The sequence below is a fragment of the Myxine glutinosa genome, chromosome 12 (assembly GCF_964187855.1).
Source record: "Myxine glutinosa chromosome 12, kmMyxGlut1.1, whole genome shotgun sequence".
In the NCBI taxonomy this organism is placed as follows: Eukaryota; Metazoa; Chordata; class Myxini; order Myxiniformes; family Myxinidae; genus Myxine; species Myxine glutinosa.
The window spans coordinates 63,590,477-63,611,148 of record NC_136272.1 but is presented as its reverse complement, the minus strand read 5'-3'; the positions used below and the strand labels follow the sequence as shown (position 1 = coordinate 63,611,148).

General features: G+C 48.6%; 1 protein-coding gene across 4 annotated transcripts in view; it reads left to right on the top strand.

Annotated features, from left to right (window-relative positions):
• Nucleotides 1-12,476, top strand: part of LOC144888543 (uncharacterized) — a 45,521-nt gene extending 33,045 nt beyond the window's left edge. Inside the window, exons 2-3 of one of the 4 annotated variants that reach the window (XM_078766893.1) lie at nucleotides 1,134-1,345; nucleotides 10,984-12,476. In XM_078766893.1, the coding sequence (XP_078623019.1) occupies nucleotides 11,403-12,179 (777 nt within the window). In that variant the 5' untranslated portion in view covers nucleotides 1,134-1,345; nucleotides 10,984-11,402 and the 3' untranslated portion in view covers nucleotides 12,180-12,476. Of the gene's footprint in view, nucleotides 1-1,133; nucleotides 1,346-1,403; nucleotides 2,814-10,983 lie in introns of those variants that run through there. The other 3 variants (XM_078766894.1, XM_078766896.1, XM_078766895.1) reach the window with 3 other exon arrangements.
• Nucleotides 12,477-20,672: the final 8,196 nt, after the last annotated feature.

Below are 20,672 nucleotides of genomic sequence, written 5' to 3'. Positions count from 1 at the left end.
GAGTGGAGTGGATGGTGCGAAGGTGTGAATGGGGGAAGGATGGACCCCCATCACGAATACCCGGGGCGGGTAGTGTAAGTGTTAGGTAGAGGGTATAGGTAAATTGTGGTTGGATATTGGCATCTGTGGTGCGGGTGAAAGAATGGTCTTTGGATGGGTGCATTAGTGTTGTGGAAATGGCTGGGCGTGTAGCCTGTTAGTGTGTGTAGTTGGTTTGGGCACTCCACCACTGTGAGGATGTCGGCCAGGTGAGGCCGCAGGTGGGCTCTGGGAGCCGGTAGAGCTGTGTGGATGGGGCCCGAGGATCCGGAGGACGGACCCGGGTAGCCCAGTGCCAGTGGGCACCAAGGGGTGACAGAGCCAGGAGGGGCCTTCCCCAGTTAGATAGGTTAGGTTAAGGAGCTAGGTAAGCTCGGGTGGCAACTGCAGTGGTGGAGGTGTGCAGGTGGGTAGACCTGCTGGGAGAGCTACACGTCACAGCCCAGAAATTGTGCAAGGGCACCGGGAGATGAATCGGGGGAGTGAGACCCCAAATTGAGAAGCACCACAGTTTGGTCAATGGGAATTTGGTTTTTAGAACCCATAGTGTAAGTTGGCCAATGGATTGGCAGGGAGAGACCCCGGGTAGTGTAAAGTGTGTTAAGGTCATTTAGAGGATAGTTAGGATTAGGAAGTCTCCTCGCACCATCTGCATCCACTCACCTGAGGTGACAGGTACTCCACACCATGCCATGTTTAATTATTTTTGATGCAAATGTTTTGGATTGTGAGACGCATCATGACGTGGGTGTGACATTGTGCTTTGTTGTTCCGTCTCTTCCTCCTTATGAGGATTGATGATGAATTGGGTGATGGCAAATTTTGAAGTAGAGGGATTGGAGACGAATTTGGTGTAGAAGGGAAAGATGGGGAAGACAAGACGTAGTGACGAATTTGTAAAGGTGCAAATTGTTGTAAATATGGGGTAAGGGCAAGGGTAGTGTAGGTGACAGGGGGGGTGACGTACGGTAGGGACGAGTTTTTCTCACTTCGCTCTCCGTACGCACTTCACCCTGCATTGCCTTTATTGATGTGTACCCTTGTGACCTTACCCCTCGCTCATTTGTCTTCCCCCCTTTTGTCTCCCACTTGAGGACCTGTGCGCCATTGGGCGCCGAGGGGAGCGTGCGTGAGGTGGCCATTGTGCGCACGAGATTCTCAGAACCAGCATGCATTGCGTTGATGTACCACTTTATGGACCACTGTTCTGCGGCCAAGTACCACTTGATGGACCCCAGGTTCTGGGGCAGGGCACCTCTGTTGGAGACCGGCCATAGTGGCCAGGGAATCTTGCTTGCGGACCTCGGTAAGGTGGCACCTATGCCAAACAGGTGGACCACCCTTAGTTGGCCCCTGAGGCCCTAAATAAAAATGAACACAAGTTGTGCTTTTTATTATTTCCAAGTAGGCCGCATGAAGCCAGAAGACGTCGGGAAGAACATCGGCCCAGCAGAAAAAGAGAAGACCACCACCAGTTGTTTTGTTGTGTTTATTATGAACAGTGGTGACTGTGCACCGAGTGGTGCTTTTGGTGCTTTGTGGTGCTTTGTGGTGCTTTTGGGTGCTTTGGTGGTATTGGTACTGGTGCATCGATGCAATGCGTGCTGTCTCCTCCCTCCCAACAGGAATTTCTTTTTCTTGTTCCCTAAAAAGGAAAAAAAACACAGGTCCTGGGTTGCGTTGTAAATAAGAAATAACGTCACTGTAAATAATGCTCCCCACCGTAAATGTATAGTTTGAGAACAATTCCGTAATTCGGTTAGCTGTGGGCTTGAGTCTGTTAGACAGGGTGCAATGCAATAGGGGGACATACTTATTTGTGTTTTAAAATCGTCACACTCAGGGTCAGGTTAAAAGTAGAGGGAACTACACCTACATGTCACACTAAATTAAAGTTGTAGGCCCGGGGACGGCCCTGAAGAAAGGAGGGTGAAGTGTAACGAATTTGGAAAGTGTAAAGAATGTGAGAACTGGTTTGCTGTGTTTTAACTGGCCCTCGTAGAGTAAATAAGATCGAAAGACGTCCCCCTAGTTAATTCCATGAACCTACAGACAGGCCACGATATATCTTTTTTAAATAGCTTATTTCCTTATTCTATGTAGGCTAAATATGTGTTTCCCACTAGATTGACTCTGCATTGCATCAAACGAAATAAGCGTAGGCCCCTCCGATGATCCATGGCAGCTCAAGTGCCAGGGATTCCCCCACTTGAGCTTTGACAGCAACCGTTTATTGCAGTACTGAACTGCTGTGCAACGTGACGGCGCATTACCTGCAGCTGCTGACCGGTTTTCGACATTTGCGGCCATTACGAACAAGGGGAGTGGCTAGAGAAGACGGGTCGCCCCCTCGTCATAGGGGGGAGGAGTAAGTCGGCCCCGCTCATCCAACCCAGAACAAGGGGTTTGGCTAAGAGAGGGCGGAGCGGGAACCCCCGAGAAAGTGCGCGAAGGTTCGGGGAGAAACCAATATAAACCGCCGCGGGACGCACTCCGTCCTCTTGCTCTGACCCCGTCCTCTTGCTCTGACCCCGTCCTCTTGCTCTTACCCCGTCCTCTTGCTTGCTGTCGCTCGTTGTTGCTGGGGAGAAGGAAGACATCTGAACAAGCAGGTGGGACCGAGCCTGCGAGCCATCGTGCGACCAGCTGCGCTGCAGCTAAGGGGACGCAGGCCACGAAAAGGGCGCGCCAGGCAGCAATCCACGCTGGACCCTCCATTGCCTCCCAAAACAACCATCCATCCTCAAGCCATACCTGCCTGCAATTTCCCCCGTGTAAGTGTGAACGTCGTCTGTCTTGAATGTTGTCCTGGGGTTTATAAGTAAACTGCATAGTATAAGCTAATGATTTCCCTGTGTCACCTGCTTCTTCCATCCATTGCTAGTAAATAACTTGATTGCTCCTTTTTGCTTGTGTGTTAGGGTGGGCTTCAAAAAAGCAAAATGCAGATTTTCTCCGGGACATGGTCTACATTTGTTCCTTTTGGTGTCAAAGGAAACCACACCAAATTTGAATGGAATCCAATAATATTTAGGGGTGCCACATCAGTGATGAATTTTCCCCCATGCAAAAATAGGAATTCCCATTTTTTGGGCTGTATATACACAAAATAAATACATAATTATATATATACATTAAATATAATATTAAAAATAAATATATAGTAAATATACATTAAATAATAAATATACATAAATACACATTATACATTATATATATACAATATATTGTTGCGGATATGGGATTTGGCCTCCATATCCGCTTGTAAATACTGTATTCCCCTATTTCCCCAATACTCCCCAACTATCCCCAATCCCCCATTCCCTAGTCCCATTGTCTGTAAACAACACTCTGAAGAACCGACCTTCCCCTTCTTCCCCCATTAAATGTCGTGCCCAGGTCCACCGCATCTCAGGTAGACAACTTTCGGACATCTTGCTGGTTATTCTTAGTCTATGTCAGTTAAGGACTCGTTTCCATTAATTCTGACTCTTCGTTGCACCAGAATGTGATTGTATGGCACCAGTAGTGAGTTTAGGACCTCCCCATACCTCCTCCCATCTTCCCCATGAAACAATAACAACAACAACAACTACAACCACAGCGGGGGCGGCGCGGCCGCGGTGCGGGGAGTGTGCGTCCTCACACCGGCTTGGTTAGCCGCCATTGCCATGTGCGCCCACGGGGTTACCACGAAGGGGCTGGCTGTCAGCTCCTCGTCAAGGGCGGAGCCTGGTAACCCCCGCACCCAATAAGAAGCAACGGGCCGATTCCATCTGGGGCGGAGCTAACGAGCCGAGGGCGTGTCACTCCCCGCCGGATATACGCAGCCACTTACCGGACGTGACGTCAGATGCGCCCCCAGCTTGGAGAAAGAACGTCACCTTCCAACGCTGACGCTGAGAGAGACCTCCCGCATCTCTGGACCGGACCGTGTGGATCCTGCCCCTGAGCCAAGGTGCACCTTGAGCTATCAACTACCTGCCCCTCCTTGCCATCAATCCCTGTGTGAGTCAGTTTTGTCCTGTTTATCTGTGGTCTGTCGGGGCTAATATAAGACCGTGTTTAAGTGCCCACCTTACTATGCTGTACCTCTGGTCGGTGTAATCTAACGTTCCGATATATTATAACCTCCTCCGGAGGTCTTGAGAACTGTACCCTTGGTGTCGTGTCATTTTAACCCAGCCGTTGTGTCCTTTTCCTCAATTGATTTAGCGTAGCGCGACTCGGCCAACGTTCGAGTATAATCGGGTAAACTGTGCAGACGCGGCCATACCAAACCGCTCGGTAAACTAACATCCACAACCGCGTCTGTAACATTTGGTGTCGAGGAGTGGAATTCGGACCTGGGACTAAATTCAGTTAGGCCCAAATTTTGGGACACCAATTGTACCATTAGGGTAACATTTTGGTGTTGGGAAGTGGAATTCGATCCGGAGCGCGTTTCCCGCGCTCGAAATTATAACGGCGAAATTTGATTGTGTTTAAAAAAAAAAAAAAAAAACCCGAATTTTGAAAGTCGCGCTATGGCAGACCAAGACGGCTGGGTTCCGGTAGAGAGTGAGGTAGGGTCGATCCAGGACCAAATTGAGGGACAAGAGGAGAGCGAAGCAGTGAGGGTAGCAGATTCGCAAAATAGCGCCGTCACGCACGAAGTAGCGGGCGCGCAAAATGGCGCCTCGCAGATGGCCACGGCGTCCACGCCCGCGACCGTGGTAGCGCCACCGGTGGATTTGAACCTTTTTTTTATGCAAATGACGGCCCTTATGGAAAAGAATAGTGAGCAATTGGGAGACAAATTAGAGGTTTGAAAAGCAGTATGGGACAAATGGGGAACCGGATGGATGCTCAGGGTGAGCGATTGGAGGGCCAAATGGGGGTAATGAGGGACGAAGCGAGGGGTACCAGTGAGGGATTAAAACATGGGTTAATGGGAGTAGAAAACAGAATGGCCGCTCAAGAGAATCAAATGGAAGGGATGCAAAAGGGGTTAGAGGGGTTAGAAAACAGTATGGAAGGCAAATTGAGGGACATGAGGGACCAAGCGGAAAGGGAAGTTAAACAAATGGGGCAGCAGATAGAGGGGGTCAGAATGGGGGTAGAAACCAAACTGGATGCTCACAGGGAGGAAATGGAGCAGATGAGGGTGGCATCTGGGCAGGAGATGCAAGTGATGGGAGAGGAGATCAGAAGAGGGGTGAGTGAGGAGGTCGGAGGAGTGCGCGAGGAGGTGAGGCACTGTAAGGAGCGCATGGAGAAGGAGGTGAGAAAGGGGACTGTAAAACTGCAAGGGGGTATAGAGGAGTTGACGCTGGGAGTAGCACAACTGACAGTGGGACAAAAGGAGTTGGGGGACCAGGTAAAGAAGAACACAGCGGTAATAGAGGGTTTAAAATCGACACAGAAGGAGATGAAAAAGGACGTAGGGGTAATTAAAAAAGAGTGTCAGACGGTACATGAGGACCTGACGAGGAAAATGGACAAGGTGGTAGAGGTGATGGAGGTTAAAGAGCGGGAGGTGCGGGAGCACATAGAAAAAAATAAAGTGGAGTTAGAGGAAGAACTTAAAGGGGCGCACGAAGAGATGAAGGAGGTGAAGCAGAAATTAGAAGAAGTGGAAGAAGGGGTGAGCGAAATTAAGAAGCGACGGAGAGAGGATAAGAAAGAGATAAAGGAGGAAGTAAAAGAATTGGTCCAAAGTCTGTGTTCGGATCGTGATGATGTGCTCATTAACCGGATGAGGGATTCGCAGGTGATGGAGGAGAAGCGAAGAGAAAGAGGACCCGGTGTAAGTGGTGACCAATATGGTCGTGCGTATGATGCGCCAGGGGATTTAAGAAGCTTGGGGGTCGAGATGGACCCGGGTGTTCGTGAGAGGCCGTTGGTGAAGTGTGCGACAGGTCTGGTATGCGAAAAAGGAGGTGTGTGAGAAAGTCCGACTCTGGGGTGTGTGAGGAAAAAGTGCGTGCCAAGGAGTGAGGGTGCTGGCAAGAGTGAGTCGGTCGAAGCGCGTGTGCGAGGGAGCACATGGAAGCGCGGTGTGGTGAGTGTTACAGAGGGTGTGACGAGAGAGAGGTGTGTAACGGACGGGTGCATAAGGGGTGAGTGCGCCGTCAAGAATGGAGGTGAGAGTAGTGAGAGTGACAAGGAGCGTGAGTTGGTTGTGACAGGTGAGCGAGGATGCACACCTGGAATGGTAGAGCGTGAGTGGTAATGCACGCTGGAATTGGTAGTGAGGCACGTGGTTGGGTGTGCGAATGAGAGCACACCTGTGATTGTCACAGAGGAGGTGACAGAGGAGGGGGCGCGAAGAGGTGTGTTGGTGAGGTGTGCGACCAACGAATGTGTGCCAAAGTGTTCGGTGGTCAGGTGTGTGACCAAGGCTGTGAGTGGAATGGGTGTACCTGGGTGTGTAAGGAAAGGTACGAGGAGCATGGAAACGGCTGGATGTGTGAGCAAGGAACGGGCTGCGGGGTGTAAGCGTCCAGGTGAAGCATCGACGGTAACCGGTTTAGAGGTTAGAGCGACTTTTAGCCGAATCGGGCCCTCGGTGCGTGCTGGGCCTCGCTTTGAACGGCCGCGTCCGTGCTCCACTAGGCGGAGCGGGCGGCTGGATAGGAAGGGTCGTCATGGCGACCACTTTTTATTGAGGCATTCCGGCAGGTCGAGATCGAGCCATGGGATGGCTCCGTGCCGAGAAGGTGCGTGGGACCTCGGCCCGGGTAAACCTCCTTCCCTGCACCGAATGCCGGACGCATCCAGCCGCTGGCACAGAACAACCCGCATTCATGGCTTGGCTTTACGAAGCCGGGCTTTGGACAGGAATTGGCGCACCGAGAGGCATTAGTGAGTAGACTGTGTGATGAGGTTGGTGTTTTGGCCCCGAAATTAGAGAAAAACAAAATTTGATGATTGGCAAAGGATTGGCAGTAATGATTGGCAGATGATGGGTAGTGATTGGCAAATTTTTGATTTGTTGAAATTTGATGTGCAAAATTGGTAGTGAGCGATGGGCCCGGTGGGTAAGGTTGGCATCCCTGCCACCCTTCCCATGTGGGGCAAAGGAGCTATAGCTTATGGGGTATATGGCAGTGAAAACTAGCCCGGGTGGGTTAGGATATTGATAGGGATCTAGCGAAGATGACATTAGGTGACGTTAAGTTTAGTTAGTGACTGATGCCTGTAGTGGGGACGCAGGTAGATTAGTATGGATGATAATGACGTGGGAGCGCAATAGTTTAAAGGGACGACTGGGAAGCGCAAGTTTCAGAAGGGAGTAGTTAGCTGAGATGATGCCATGTGTGTGAGAATTGAACAGGTGTGATTGCACAGGTGTGCAACTGGACAGGTGTGTGGAGCAGTGTATGAGTAGTGAGTGTGTGGATCAGCGCGAATGCGCTTGGGGAGAGAAGGGTGCAGGCGGCACCAAGAGTGAGAGCACAGGTGTGCAAGTACAGGTGTGTGGAGAGAGTTGGAGTAAGTGGTACGGAGTGGTGTGCATGGTGCGAAGGTGTGGATGGGGGAAGAGTGGACCCCTTTCACGAGTACCCGGGGCGGGTAGTGTAAGTGTTAGGTAGAGGGTATAGGTAAATTGTGGTTGGATATTGGCATTTGTGGTGCGGTTGCAGAATGGTATTGTGGATGGGTGCATTAGTGTTGTGGAAATGGCTGGGCGTGTAGCCTGTTAGTGTGTGTAGTTGGTTGGGCACTCCACCACTGTGAGGATGTCGGCCAGGTGAGGCCGCAGGTGGGCTCTGGGAGCCGTTAGTGTCAGTGGGGCCTGAGGATCCGGAGGACGGACCCGGGTAGCCCAGTGCCAGAGAGAGCACCGAGTGGGGAGAGCGCCAGAGGGCCTTCCCCAGGTAGTTAGGTTAGGGTAAGGAGCAGGTAAGCTCGGAGGCAACTGCAGTGGTGGAGGTGTGCAGGTGGGTAGACCCGCTGGGAGAGGTACACGCCACAGCCCAGAAATTGTGCGAGGGCACCGAGAGATGAATCGGGGGAGTGAGACCCCAAATTGAAAAGCACCACAGTTTGGTCAATGGGAATTGGTTTTTAGAACCCATAGTGTAAGAGGGCCAATGGTTTGGCAGAAGAAAGACCCCGGGTAATGTAAAGTTGTTAAAGTCATTTAGGAAATAGTTAGGATTGATGAACCTGTCGCACCATACGCAGCCACTTACCTGTGGTGATGATGATGACTCCACACCTGTGTTTTCTTTGTTTTGTGTTGCAGGAAGTAAGGATTGCTGTGTGGATTTGTGAGACGCATCACGACGTGGATGAGACATTGGGGTGATTCCATCTCTCCCTCCCTAGGAGGGACTGATGATGAATTGGTGATAGCAAATTATGATGTTGAGTTGGAGATGGCAAATTTTGATGAGAGTTGAAAATGGCAAATTTGATTGGTTAGGAGGGAGAGAAGACGAATTTGGTTTATGGGAGGAACGGGGAAGACAGTAGGGACGTTTGTTGATTGGTAAAGTAGATGTTTATGGGTAGTGTTGTGTTTTGTGGATGCAGTAAGGGGTAAGGGAGGGGCCATGTAGGTTACCTGGTGGAGGGGGGGGGGCGTACGGTAGGAACGTACCTGTCTCACCTGGTTCCCATGTGCCCCCAGTGTGCATCATCTTGTATTGCGTGCACTTTTGCGCCCTTACCACCTTACTCACTTGTCTTCTTCTTTTGTCTCCCACCTCCGAGGATCTGGCTTTGGGGCAGAGAGAGAGGAGAGAGAGGTGCTGGCTCCGCAGTTGTGGGCCTGCACTTTCGCTGCTTGCTGCCTGGATCGATACACCATATGGACCGCAATTTTGGTGGCCACCCACAATGGACCGCAGTTCTTTTGCGGCCAAGCACCACCCATTGATGGACCTCTGGGTCAACGTGGCACCTATGCCAAACAGGTGAACCACTAATAGTTGGCCCCCTTGACGGCCACAATAAAGAAATGGACGCGGTTGGCGCCTTTCTTTATTTCTAGGGAAGCAAGAAGGCCAAGTGCACCACACGAAGAGCAAGAGACACCTGCAGGGTTAGGGGTTGTTGTTTTTATTTTAATGAACAATGGTGACTGCACCGATTGGTGCTTGGGGTGGTGCTTTTGGTGCTTGGAAGGGGTGCTCTGCACATTATTAAAGGCCGTAAGGCCACAGAGCACTCGTGGGTTGGTGTATCGATGCTGGCATGCGTGCTCTCTCTATGCATAACATCTGCATGTGTTCCTCCAAAAACAGGTCCTGGATCGTAGTGTAAATATCAGCGTAGTCTTATGTAAATAATGCTCCCTACCGGCTGTATGTTTAGTTTGCGAATTCTTTCCGCGATTTGGTTATCCTGTGGGTGTGTTTCTGTGAGGAGAAGGGTGCAACGTCGCAGGGGGACATATTTACTCATTTGTGAATATCTGTAAAACTGTCGCACTCAGGGTAGAGTTAATAGTAGAGGGAACTACATCTGAGTGCCACACTAAAATAGGTAAAAATTTATCGGGTCGGGACGCCCCGAGGGTAGAGAAGGGTGCAATGTTGCGGATATGGGATTTGGCCTCCATATCCGCTTGTAAATATTCCCCTATTTCCCCAATACTCCCCAACTATCCCCAATCCCCCATTCCCTAGTCCCATTGTCTGTAAACAACACTCTGTAGAACCGACCTTCCCCTTCTTCCCCCATTAAATGTCGTGCCCAGGTCCACCGCATCTCACGTAGACAACTTTCGGACATCTTGCTAGTTATTCTTAGTCTATGTCAGTTAAGGACTCGTTTCCATTAATTCTGACTCTTCGTTGCACCAGAATGTGATTGTATGGCACCAGTAGTGAGTTTAGGACCTCCCCATACCTCCTCCCATCTTCCCCATGAAACAATAACAACAACAACAACTACAACCACAGCGGGGGCGGCGCGGCCGCGGTGCGGGGAGTGTGCGTCCTCACACCGGCTTGGTTAGCCGCCATTGCCATGTGCGCCCACGGGGTTACCACGAAGGGGCTGGCTGTCAGCTCCTCGTCAAGGGCGGAGCCTGGTAACCCCCGCACCCAATAAGAAGCAACGGGCCGATTCCATCTGGGGCGGAGCTAACGAGCCGAGGGCGTGTCACTCCCCGCCGGATATACGCAGCCACTTACCGGACGTGACGTCAGATGCGCCCCCAGCTTGGAGAAAGAACGTCACCTTCCAACGCTGACGCTGAGAGAGACCGTGTGGATACTGCCCCTGAGCCAAGGTGCACCTTGAGCTATCAACTACCTGCCCCTCCTTGCCATCAATCCCTGTGTGAGTCAGTTTTGTCCTGTTTATCTGTGGTCTGTCGGGGCTAATATAAGACCGTGTTTAAGTGCCCACCTTACTATGCTGTACCTCTGGTCGGTGTAATCTAACGTTCCGATATATTATAACCTCCTCCGGAGGTCTTGAGAACTGTACCCTTGGTGTCGTGTCATTTTAACCCAGCCGTTGTGTCCTTTTCCTCAATTGATTTAGCGTAGCGCGACTCGGCCAACGTTCGAGTATAATCGGGTAAACTGTGCAGACGCGGCCATACCAAACCGCTCGGTAAACTAACATCCACAACCGCGTCTGTAACAATATTATACATACAGTTTTGAGACTTCCTATGATCACTATCTGGGCAATTTTCATGCATGTTTTGTACAGGTTCCCGGGGTCAGGGGTACGCTTTTTTAGTGTGTAATATGTAGGCCTAACTTATTGACTGTGGCTCTTTTGTAGAGAGTGACCCTGTGGAGTAAGAATTAACAGGATTTTACCCACATTCTTGCTTATTTTGCAGATATGGCATGTGCTAGTACCAGTGTTTCATTGAAAACTCGGGCTCAGGATAATGTGTATCTCATTGGGTCCACTTCTGGAGATGCCATCAAATGTGCCAAGCTCCCGACTGTGCATTAATCTCTTGTCCTGTTTTTCCATCACCTGAAGAAGGAGAATCGCACTGCCCGGGAGAGTGCAACCCTCACCATTGAAGAGGTTGTGAAGTTCTGGGAAAAAGCTCACCTACCTACAACGACGAAGCAGCACTGCATCCATCGTTTGGAGAGGCTATATGAAGAATGGAGGAGCCTCCAAAAAGGTGCAAAGCGGGGTGGTGCGACCCAAGAGAAAAAGGAAGCATCCTTCAAGGCCTCCTTGGAGAAGACGTTTGATCTTAGGCATGCAGATTCGGAGGCCATAATCACCAACCCCGAGGACAGGAAGTTTCTTCACGATCAATTCTCAGAGAGGAAGGCTTCAATGGGATCTGTAGACACTGTGTTGGAAGCAAAAACGTTCTTGTGTGTTTGAAAGATCAGCAGCCACGAGATGATTATCGTGAACCCCTAGAACTGACTGTCATCTACATGGGAGGAATCCCACCTCGTGGAATCCGGATCATGGCTCCAGGAGCAATGTACAGAGCCAGATGGATGGCAAAAGCACTATATTCACTACAGGTGTTCATGTTTCGGTCAGAGTTCCACTTGACACTTGGAGAGGCGAGAGAACTCCGAGCCTTCAACATTTTTGTCTGCCTTGTGTATGTACAGGCTTGGTTTCGGGCTCCACAAGCTACTGAGGCTCCCCTGAATGACATTAACCTCTTCAAGAAGTTGGAAAAGTTTGAACAAATCAATCAGAAGATGGCTCAGGCAGCCTTGAAGGCACTTGGCCGCCACACGTGGTACATGAGCCCAGTACTAGTGGCATTTGCATTCTTTGACACCAGAATTGACAAAGAAAGCAAGATCAATATGATTGAAGCATTGAAAAATGACGGTGAAAACCCCTCTCCAAAGAGACCAGCTATCAAACGAGGAACCGCCCTGTCAATCGCTGGCCTCATAACAAAACACACCAAGGATTTCTTCAGCATCCTAGGGACCACAACTGATTGGATGGACAAGGATCCTGGTTCATGGGAGCAAGAAACCAGCTTTCAGGAAGCAAAGAAAGCCGCCAGTGGCTTAGTCGTGGTGAACGACAGGGCAGAAAGGGGTGTCGCATTGATACAAGACTACAATAAGCTCCTTACAAAGGATGAAGAGCAAAAGCAAGCTCTGCTCCAAGTTGTTGCTGCTCACAGGAAGATGTACCCCGATGCCAAGAAGGCAACAGTGGTGAAACAGGCCCAGAAATAGGAGTTACATTTCTCATTATATTTGGGTTTTTTAATATTATGTGATATGGTGTCTCTTCATTTTATGAACTGAACATTTGGATTGTTATCATTGAATTTGAGTTTTCATAGCAATATAGTGTTATTTGTGCAGCTATTGTAACTTGTGTTTGCTAGAATACAAAGAAAGTGAGTGGAGGGTGGATTTTCATAAAACAAACTTCTGAATTTGCTTTCGATCCATATATAGAAAAGTTTTGTAGACACCTTTAGTTTGAAGGCTGATGTGGCACCCCTAAATAAAATCAGATTGCTTTCATATTTGGTGTCTTTTCATTTTGGAACAAAAGGAACAACATAAAGCCATGTCCAAGTAAATATTTAAAAAAAATTATTTTGAGCACCACCCTATTGTGTGTGTATAATAAATCTGTTCTTCCTCTGTACTCTGTCTTCCTCCTCTCTTCCTTCTCTTTCGGTCGCTTTAGAGGTTTCCAAATTGAATACCTGTGGCGCGATTTGGTCAATGTTTGGGGGAGTCGGGCTAATCGGGGATCCTGTAACGGTCGCGGTTGACCATCCGCTCGGCCCAAAGTAACATCTTGTCCGCGACCCGTAACAATATTGTTGTGGTTTTGCAATAAAGAACACCCCCCCCCCCCCCACCCCCCCTAGTTAATTACACAACATGTAGCCTGCATTAGTCAGCTATTTCTTAGTAAATGTAAAGATTAGCTCCCTTCCCATTGTGTAGTAATTAAGCAGATATGCGTTGAGTTTCGGCAGGATTTCAAACCTTTGTATAGTTGAAGGAAGACGTTGATTCATGTGCAAGGAGGCGTGGCTGCAACCACAGTCCACGTGATCAATCGTGACTGTGGTAGGCATGGCTAAAAGAACCGCCCACGTCACTAGCAGGTAACCAATGAGAGATTGTGGACACACAAACAACCAATGAGAGATCGTGGAAACGCAAACAACCAATCAGGTCTGGACTTCCCCAGCAAACTTCACTAGCAAACTTTGGCCAATGAGAGGCCGTAGAACATTCTCGAAAGCCTTTCGCCCCAATATAAACTGGTGCCCATTGCACTTCGAGTTATCTCTGCTCTCTCTCGCTGCCCTCTCGTCGTGGTCATTCAAGCTGGCTGTCCGACGTGCCGGTTCATCCTTCCTGCGATGAATCGTCCTTCTGCAAGCGGCGTGTCCTAAACGGCCCGGGAGCTGCGCAAGAAAACTGGCGAACCCAAGTCCGTGGCCGCACATTGCTCGGTATGAGTTGACCTGTGTGGTTCATCCCCCGTGTGTGTGAGCAAGGCGCCTGTTGGGATTTAGACAGGTAAGAATTGATAAGCCCGCCTCTCGTTCTTGTTCTGTAAATAATAAATAAAAGTGTACATTTCGTTTCCTTTCAACCTGTTCATGTACGTCTTTTCCCCCATTGGCCCAGCACAGTCCGAACCGAATTTGACTCTGATTAGGTTCATAAATCACGCAGCTTTACCGTGATTCACACCAGCGCAATAAAACCACTCGGCGCACTCGATTGGAATAAGGTGTGAAATCGCGAGAAGGGGGGTTCATTTCCCGGTCTTTCTAACCACGTGGTCTCGAAGGTATTTGGGTAGTGACCAATAACCCTTCACCCGTGGTTAGGGGATTGGCATTTGAAGTTGCTTAACAACCCATCGACCGCGAGTTTAGTTGTGATCGATGACCCCGTGGATCCAGTGTCTTTGGGGAAATGAGGACTTCACCCAGCCCCCCCCCCCCCCCCTCCTTAGTACGTCGACAGAACCGGGATCCACAACAATATAATAAAAGGAGCCGTGTCTGTCTGTTTGTTGTGTTATAACTGAAGAACGGATTTCAATAAATCCAACTACGGTGGATTCGGGTAACTCCCGGGGGTTTGTGAGCCAAATGCACATTGTGATGCTGCACATTTCCCGGTTTTTTTTTTTTAATGGGTACAAGGACACACGTGTGAAAACTGCAAATGCCAACACGAGACGTTGATTATCCCTGTACGGAGACCAGGATCTCCCAGGAATCCTTTTTTTTTTTCTTCCCCCATAGATTAGCCATCGCAGCAAATATTGGTATTTCCATCAGCAAAACGACGGGTCTTATATACTAGTACTAGCAGGGTCACCCGTGGGAATCCCACGGGCATGGATGTGTGTGACATTTCGACATATTGAGTTAGATGCTGCACATTCATTTTTACAAAATGGTTACTGGCAAGTCATCAGATCCAGAAATGGTGTAATGAACACAATTGATTTATTTCACATAATATGTGACCCCTCACTCCTCTCCACCTGACACTCTCCTGTCTCCACCTGACACTCCTCTCTCCACCTAGCACTCCTCTCCTCTCCAATCCCTCACACGCCTCTCCTCTCCAATCCCTCACACGCCTCTCCAATCACGCCTCACACTCCTCTCCAATCGCGCCTCACACTCCTCTCCAATCATGCCCCACACTCTCCAATCGCACCTCACACTCCTCTCCAATCGCGCCTCACACTCCCCTCCAATCACTCCTCTCCAATCGCGCCTCACACTCCTCTCCAATCGTGCCTCACACTCCTCTCCAATCGCGCCTCACACTCCTCTCCAATCGTGCCTCACACTCCTCTCCAATCGCGCCACACACCTCTCCAATCGCGCCTCACACTCCTCTCCAATCGCGCCTCACACTCCTCTCCAATCGCGCCTCACACTCCTCTCCAATCGCGCCTCACACTCCTCTCCAATCATGCCTCACACACCTCTCCAATCGCGCCTCACACTCCTCTCCAATCGTGCCTCACACTCCTCTCCAATCGCACCTCACACTCCCCTCCAATCGCTCCTCACGCCTCTCCAATAGCTCCTCACTCGCCTCTCCAATCACTCCTCACTCGCCTCTCCAATCGGCTTTCCCCATCTCGTTTCTCTCGTTTTTCTCCCGTCTCGTTCTTTTTCTTGCTCCAAATCGGCCCGTCTCGCCCGTCGGAATCGGAAATCGGCCCGTCTTGCTTTCGTGCTTGCGCGTAAATAAATTGTGTTCATTACACCATTTCTGGATCTGATGACTTGCCAGTAACCATTTTGTAAAAATGAATGTGCAGCATCTAACTCAATATGTCGAAATGTCACACACATCCATGCCCGTGGGATTCCCACGGGTGACCCCGCAAGTTTGCATTGACGTTCGTCGATGGACACGTTCGCCCGTCTCATTCGTTTTCTTGCTGCATCCTGTTCAAGTCTGCGTTCTTCATCGATCGTCTCATTCATTTTGGAAATAGAAGTTTCCACGCAGCGCATGAATTGTCACGATCCTCAAGAGGAAGTGTCTCGTAATCATCAAATGATAAATGGCAAGTAAATTATATTGTGGAAAATTAAAGATTTCAAATAAACCTATTTAAAGTGTATGCGCACATAACTAATTTTAAAAAACGAAGAAATATCTCTCGCTAATTTCCTGAAACATATTTTACTTCCGGATAATAATGTTGAATGAAATAAAAACGAAGAAATATATGTCGGCATCATTGTTGACGTTTTTGTGACTGTCATCAAACGAAAAAGCAATATATCTTAACGGAAAAGCAAAAGCGAATTTTTAATATATATCGACACGTTGCCGTAGGTGTCATGTTGGGCGGTGTATGATACACCATGACGCGATTTTTAAAAATATATCTCTGCATTTGCCCGCGTGTGTGGAATGTTCTCAATTATTGCTGACACCGAGTCTAAAACCATCGATAAAAATGAAATCATATGGTGAGTTAGATTGGAGATAAAGGCGTGAGAGAGACTCAATGGCCTTGAAGTTACAGGCGTTTGAGAATTCATTTCGTTCTATAAACGGCAACTTTCATCGGATTTTCTTCCCGTTTTTTTTTCAACCGAGTCTAAAACTATGTTAGCGACTGTGAAAAATGAAATGATATATCGAATTTGATTTGAAATAAAACTGGGAGAGAGAGCAAGACACCACGGGCCTATAAAACAGGCCTCAAAGCTATGCGAGTTAATAAAATGGTGGATATTTGTTTATAATTATATGAAGCCTCTCCCAGAATGGGTGGAGCTATGGGTGGAGCTACTCTGCAAACCGAGTAAGCCACACCCCAGACAGACACCCAACAGATACACAGACAGACAGACAGACAGAATCATCTACGGCTATTATAATATAGATATATATATACACACAAGATTAGTCCGTGAGAGGTCATCGTATTTCCAAGGCAAAGCATTTTCGAGCAGGTCAAACAAAATGGCGGCTTAAGAACCTGGCGATGTGACAGAGGGCTGACCAAGATGGTGCGCCACCATTTTGGTACGGCTTCTTTTGTTTGTTTTTTGATGAGCACACACTAAATTATCTTCAAAAATGGGGTGTTTAAACACACGCAAACATCCAGTTTCCATTCATGCAGTCCCGTGGAGTTCCCTTTGTGTGAATGCAAAGTTTGGGGCTGCTGGTTTCATGGTTTTGGAGTTATGGAGGAGGCACACACACACCTTTTTATTATTATAGATACATATAAACAAACGATATGTAAAGTATGCCTGGCAGGATGTATGCACACCTGCCTCTAACCTGCATTGCTTGGGTTTGAACCTGGAACGAGCTACAAAATGTCATCCCGGTGTTTCACAGGCAGGGCGATTCATTAATGTGTGTGCCGTCCCTCAGGTGGACGTTAAACTGGGCGTCCCGTCTTCCAACATTAGTTGGTGGAGGTTAAAGATCCTGGTTGGTGGAGGTCTATAGTGTCCTTTGTCCTTTGTGCAGAGTCAGCAAGTTATCGCCAAATGGCCAGATTCCTGCCCGAACTACTGCTGGGAAGGCAATGGCAAACCACTCAATGTAACCCTTGCCAAGAAACTGCTTCGGCAGCCCTGACGCTCTGTAACAGAGTATAAGATGTAGGTATCAGAACATATAATGTGCCTGTACTAAATATAACAAGTACAAAAAGTTTTAATTAAAACAAAAGCCGCGTCGATGTTACACAATGCCTAGATGCAGCTGTGCCTATAACGTCGATGTTATAGGCACAGGACATTCCTATTGATTCGATTACTTGATGTTATTTTTGTGCAAAGTGAAAATATATCTCGGCAATTTCCCGTGTGTGGCGACGAATTTTTAATATATCTCGGCATTTTCCCGTCTGTTATTTCAGGCGGTGTATGACTGACCATGCCGCGATTAAAAATATATATCTCGGCAATTTCCCGTGTGTGGCGACACGTGAACGAAGCTATGCTCCTCTCTCCACATTATTGTGACGACGTATAAATTAAATATTTCATCGTGACGATTGTCATCAAATGGACGAATTTTAAATATATCTCGGCATTTTCCCGTGTTATTTCGGGCGGTGTATGACTGACCATGCCGCGATTTAAACAAAATATATCTCAATGGACTTGAAGTTACAGGCCTTTGAGAATTCATTTCGTTCTATAAAGGGCAACTTTCATCGGATTTTCTTCCCGTTTTTTTTCAACCGAGTCTAAAACTATGTTAGCGACTGTGAAAAATGAAATGCTATATCGAATTTGATTTGAAATAAAACTGTGTGAGAGAGGAAGACACCACGGGCCTACAAAACAGGCCTCAAAGCTATGCGAGTTAATAAAATGGTGGATATTTGTTTATATGAAGCCTCTCCCACAATGGGTGGAGCTGTGGTTCCCAGAATGGGTGGAGCTTTGAGGTTTTGTCTTCTCTGCAAGAACAAGAACAACAACAACAACAGCAGAGGGCACTCTATGGGCAGCGTCTGCGACGCGGCTAAAAATTATACCAGTAACAAGCGTCCATAAGCATCCTTGACCATGCTGCGGAACGTCGGCCGAGACCCACACCTTTAAATTTGTTTTCTCCACAACCAACATGACACAAAACTTTCAACATAAGAGCGTCTACCCCTGGATAATTGTTTTAAAACCAAAGTTACAGGATGATTTGATGGAAAATGTGGGCGGTGTTCCAAAAAGTCTGTTTTCTGTAGGCATGGGTTACGTGACGTTTCACGTATCAGGAATAAACGGCCGAGGCCGAGCGATGCTCACCTGTCACCTGAGTTCAGGTGAGATTATTGGGTGGCATGTTGTCTGTCCACCAATCAACAGTGGATACAAGAATTTTTGAAGTGATTCTTCACCATTGAGAGATAGGGTCAAATACGATATATAGCACTATATCTATACTGTACTGTCAAAGAACACGTGGGCCTGTCCTCGTTCCACCCATTGGTTGGAGAGTTCACCTGACTCCACCCACAATTTCAACCTGAAAAGAAAATCATATGGACACCATGCGAAACCAAAGACTGTTCGAGTTGTCTTATTCACAATCGCCATGCCCTCCCTATACGTTTTCCTTTCGGTGTAAAACGACCAAAGCGACTGGTAAAAGGATCATCGAATATCGAACGGTTGGAGCCAATAGGCGCCACTGGCCTTGTGAAGGCCGCAGTAGCCGAGGTATAGGCCTCGGTGGTCGAGGCAGCAGGCTGTGTCTATACACCACCAAATAACTACAGTATGTGGTATTCTTTAAAGCGGGGCTTGAACTGCGGTTATGTGGGCCCTTCATTATTTCTGAATATTTTATCTTAAAGGACTCGACCAGGGACCACAAACCTTTGTCATTATAAAGGCCTTTGTCTGATGAATTCTGGGAATCTTGTGAGATTGTGAAAGAAAACATCCGTCATTATTTACTTTTTAGGATTTTTTTTTTTGTATTCAAGATCCGAGGCTCGTGAAAGAGCCAACATCAAAAAAACAAAAAACAACGGACACACAAAACACAATAATGGGAGCGGGAGACAAGATGGGGAGAGAGTACAACAGCAGAGAACAGGGACATCGGGAGATCTGTGGGAGGGAGAGGGCTTGGGGGGGGGGGGGAGGAGTATATATATATGCGTGATGGGGAGGCTGATGATGCTTGGGGGGGGGGGGAGGGGGGAGGGAGGAGGATGTATATATATATATATATATATATATCAGGGAGATGATTAGTTTAGGGTGCTTTACTGGCACAATTGGGCTGCTCATGGTCACTCAGGATTTGCAATTACATGCGGTTTCTGCATATCTCATGAGATTATGAGTGGGACAGCTGATTGTGATTGGCCATGACATGTAGGAGCCATGCTGTTGCTGTTTCGATCGTGGTTTCTGTGAAGTCGGTAATAGCATAACAGGAGGAGACGTGTTAAATATTCTGATATTTTTATGAGGTAGTGAAGAGATATGTAATGATAAAAATTTGCCTTTATGAGCATGGGGGAGGGGGTGGAGGATGAGGAGGGGAGGACAGGTTTGGGGTTGGGAGGGGGAGTTTGAGGCTTTGTGGGGGGGGGGGGGGGAGGAGGAGGGGAGGAAGGTGGGAATCTAAAGGCTTTAAGTGAGGCAGGAATTGGTGCCTTGAGGTGGGGAGGAGGGTTTGAGGGTGGAGAGCAAAGATGGGACAGAGTTGGGATGGGATTGACGTGGTAGAGTTTGGGAGCTGGAAGGTGAGGACTTGGGGTTTGGGAGGTGGGGGGAGGCGTTGAGGACTGTCACATTTTACATTGTGCACATGTTCCATGGGTCCCTGCTCGTACATTTATATTGTTACACGCATCGATGGAATGACAGGATAGCTTATGGAGGTGTGCAGAACTACCTCTGAGCTGTCTATGCAGGCGGACATGAAGCCGGAGGACCTGTCCGCCAGCAATGGTTGTCGTTGGACAAATATCCCATGAACAGAAAGAGTTGTAGCCCACACCCTGGCTCAATTCCAAATTCCTGTTACCTTCAGCCGAATGTCAGGTCGAGCAATATGGTTCGTCAAAGACTTTGGCCAAAAACGTCCCCCAGCTGACCCAACAAGGTGGGAATAATGGTGGCTGTTAAAGTATGGTTGTTGTAACAGTAGTAGTAGCAGTATCTGTAGCAGTAGTAGTAGTAGTAGTAGTAGTAGTAGCTGTAGTAGCTGTAGTAGTAGTAGTAGTAGTAGTAGTAGTAGTAGTAGTAGTAGTCGTAGCTGTAGTAGTAGTAGTCGTTTTTTTGTTTTTTTTTGTATACTGAATCGAGGCTCGTGAAAGAGCTGACAACCGCGAGGGAAAGACAGCACAGGGGGACCGTGAGGGAAAGACAGCACAGGGGGACCACGAGGGAAAGACAGCACAGGGGGACCGCGAGGGAAAGACAGCACAGGGGGACCGCGAGGGAAAGACAGCACAGGGGGACCGTGAGGGAAAGACAGCACAGGGGGACCGCGAGGGAAAGACAGCACAGGGGGACCGCGAGGGAAAGACAGCACAGGGGGACCGCGAGGGAAAGACAGCACAGGGGGACCGCGAGGGAAAGACAGCACAGGGGGACCGCGAGGGAAAGACAGCACAGGGGGACCGCGAGGGAAAGACAGCACAGGGGGACCGCGAGGGAAAGACAGCACAGGGGGACCGCGAGGGAAAGACAGCACAGGGGGACCGCG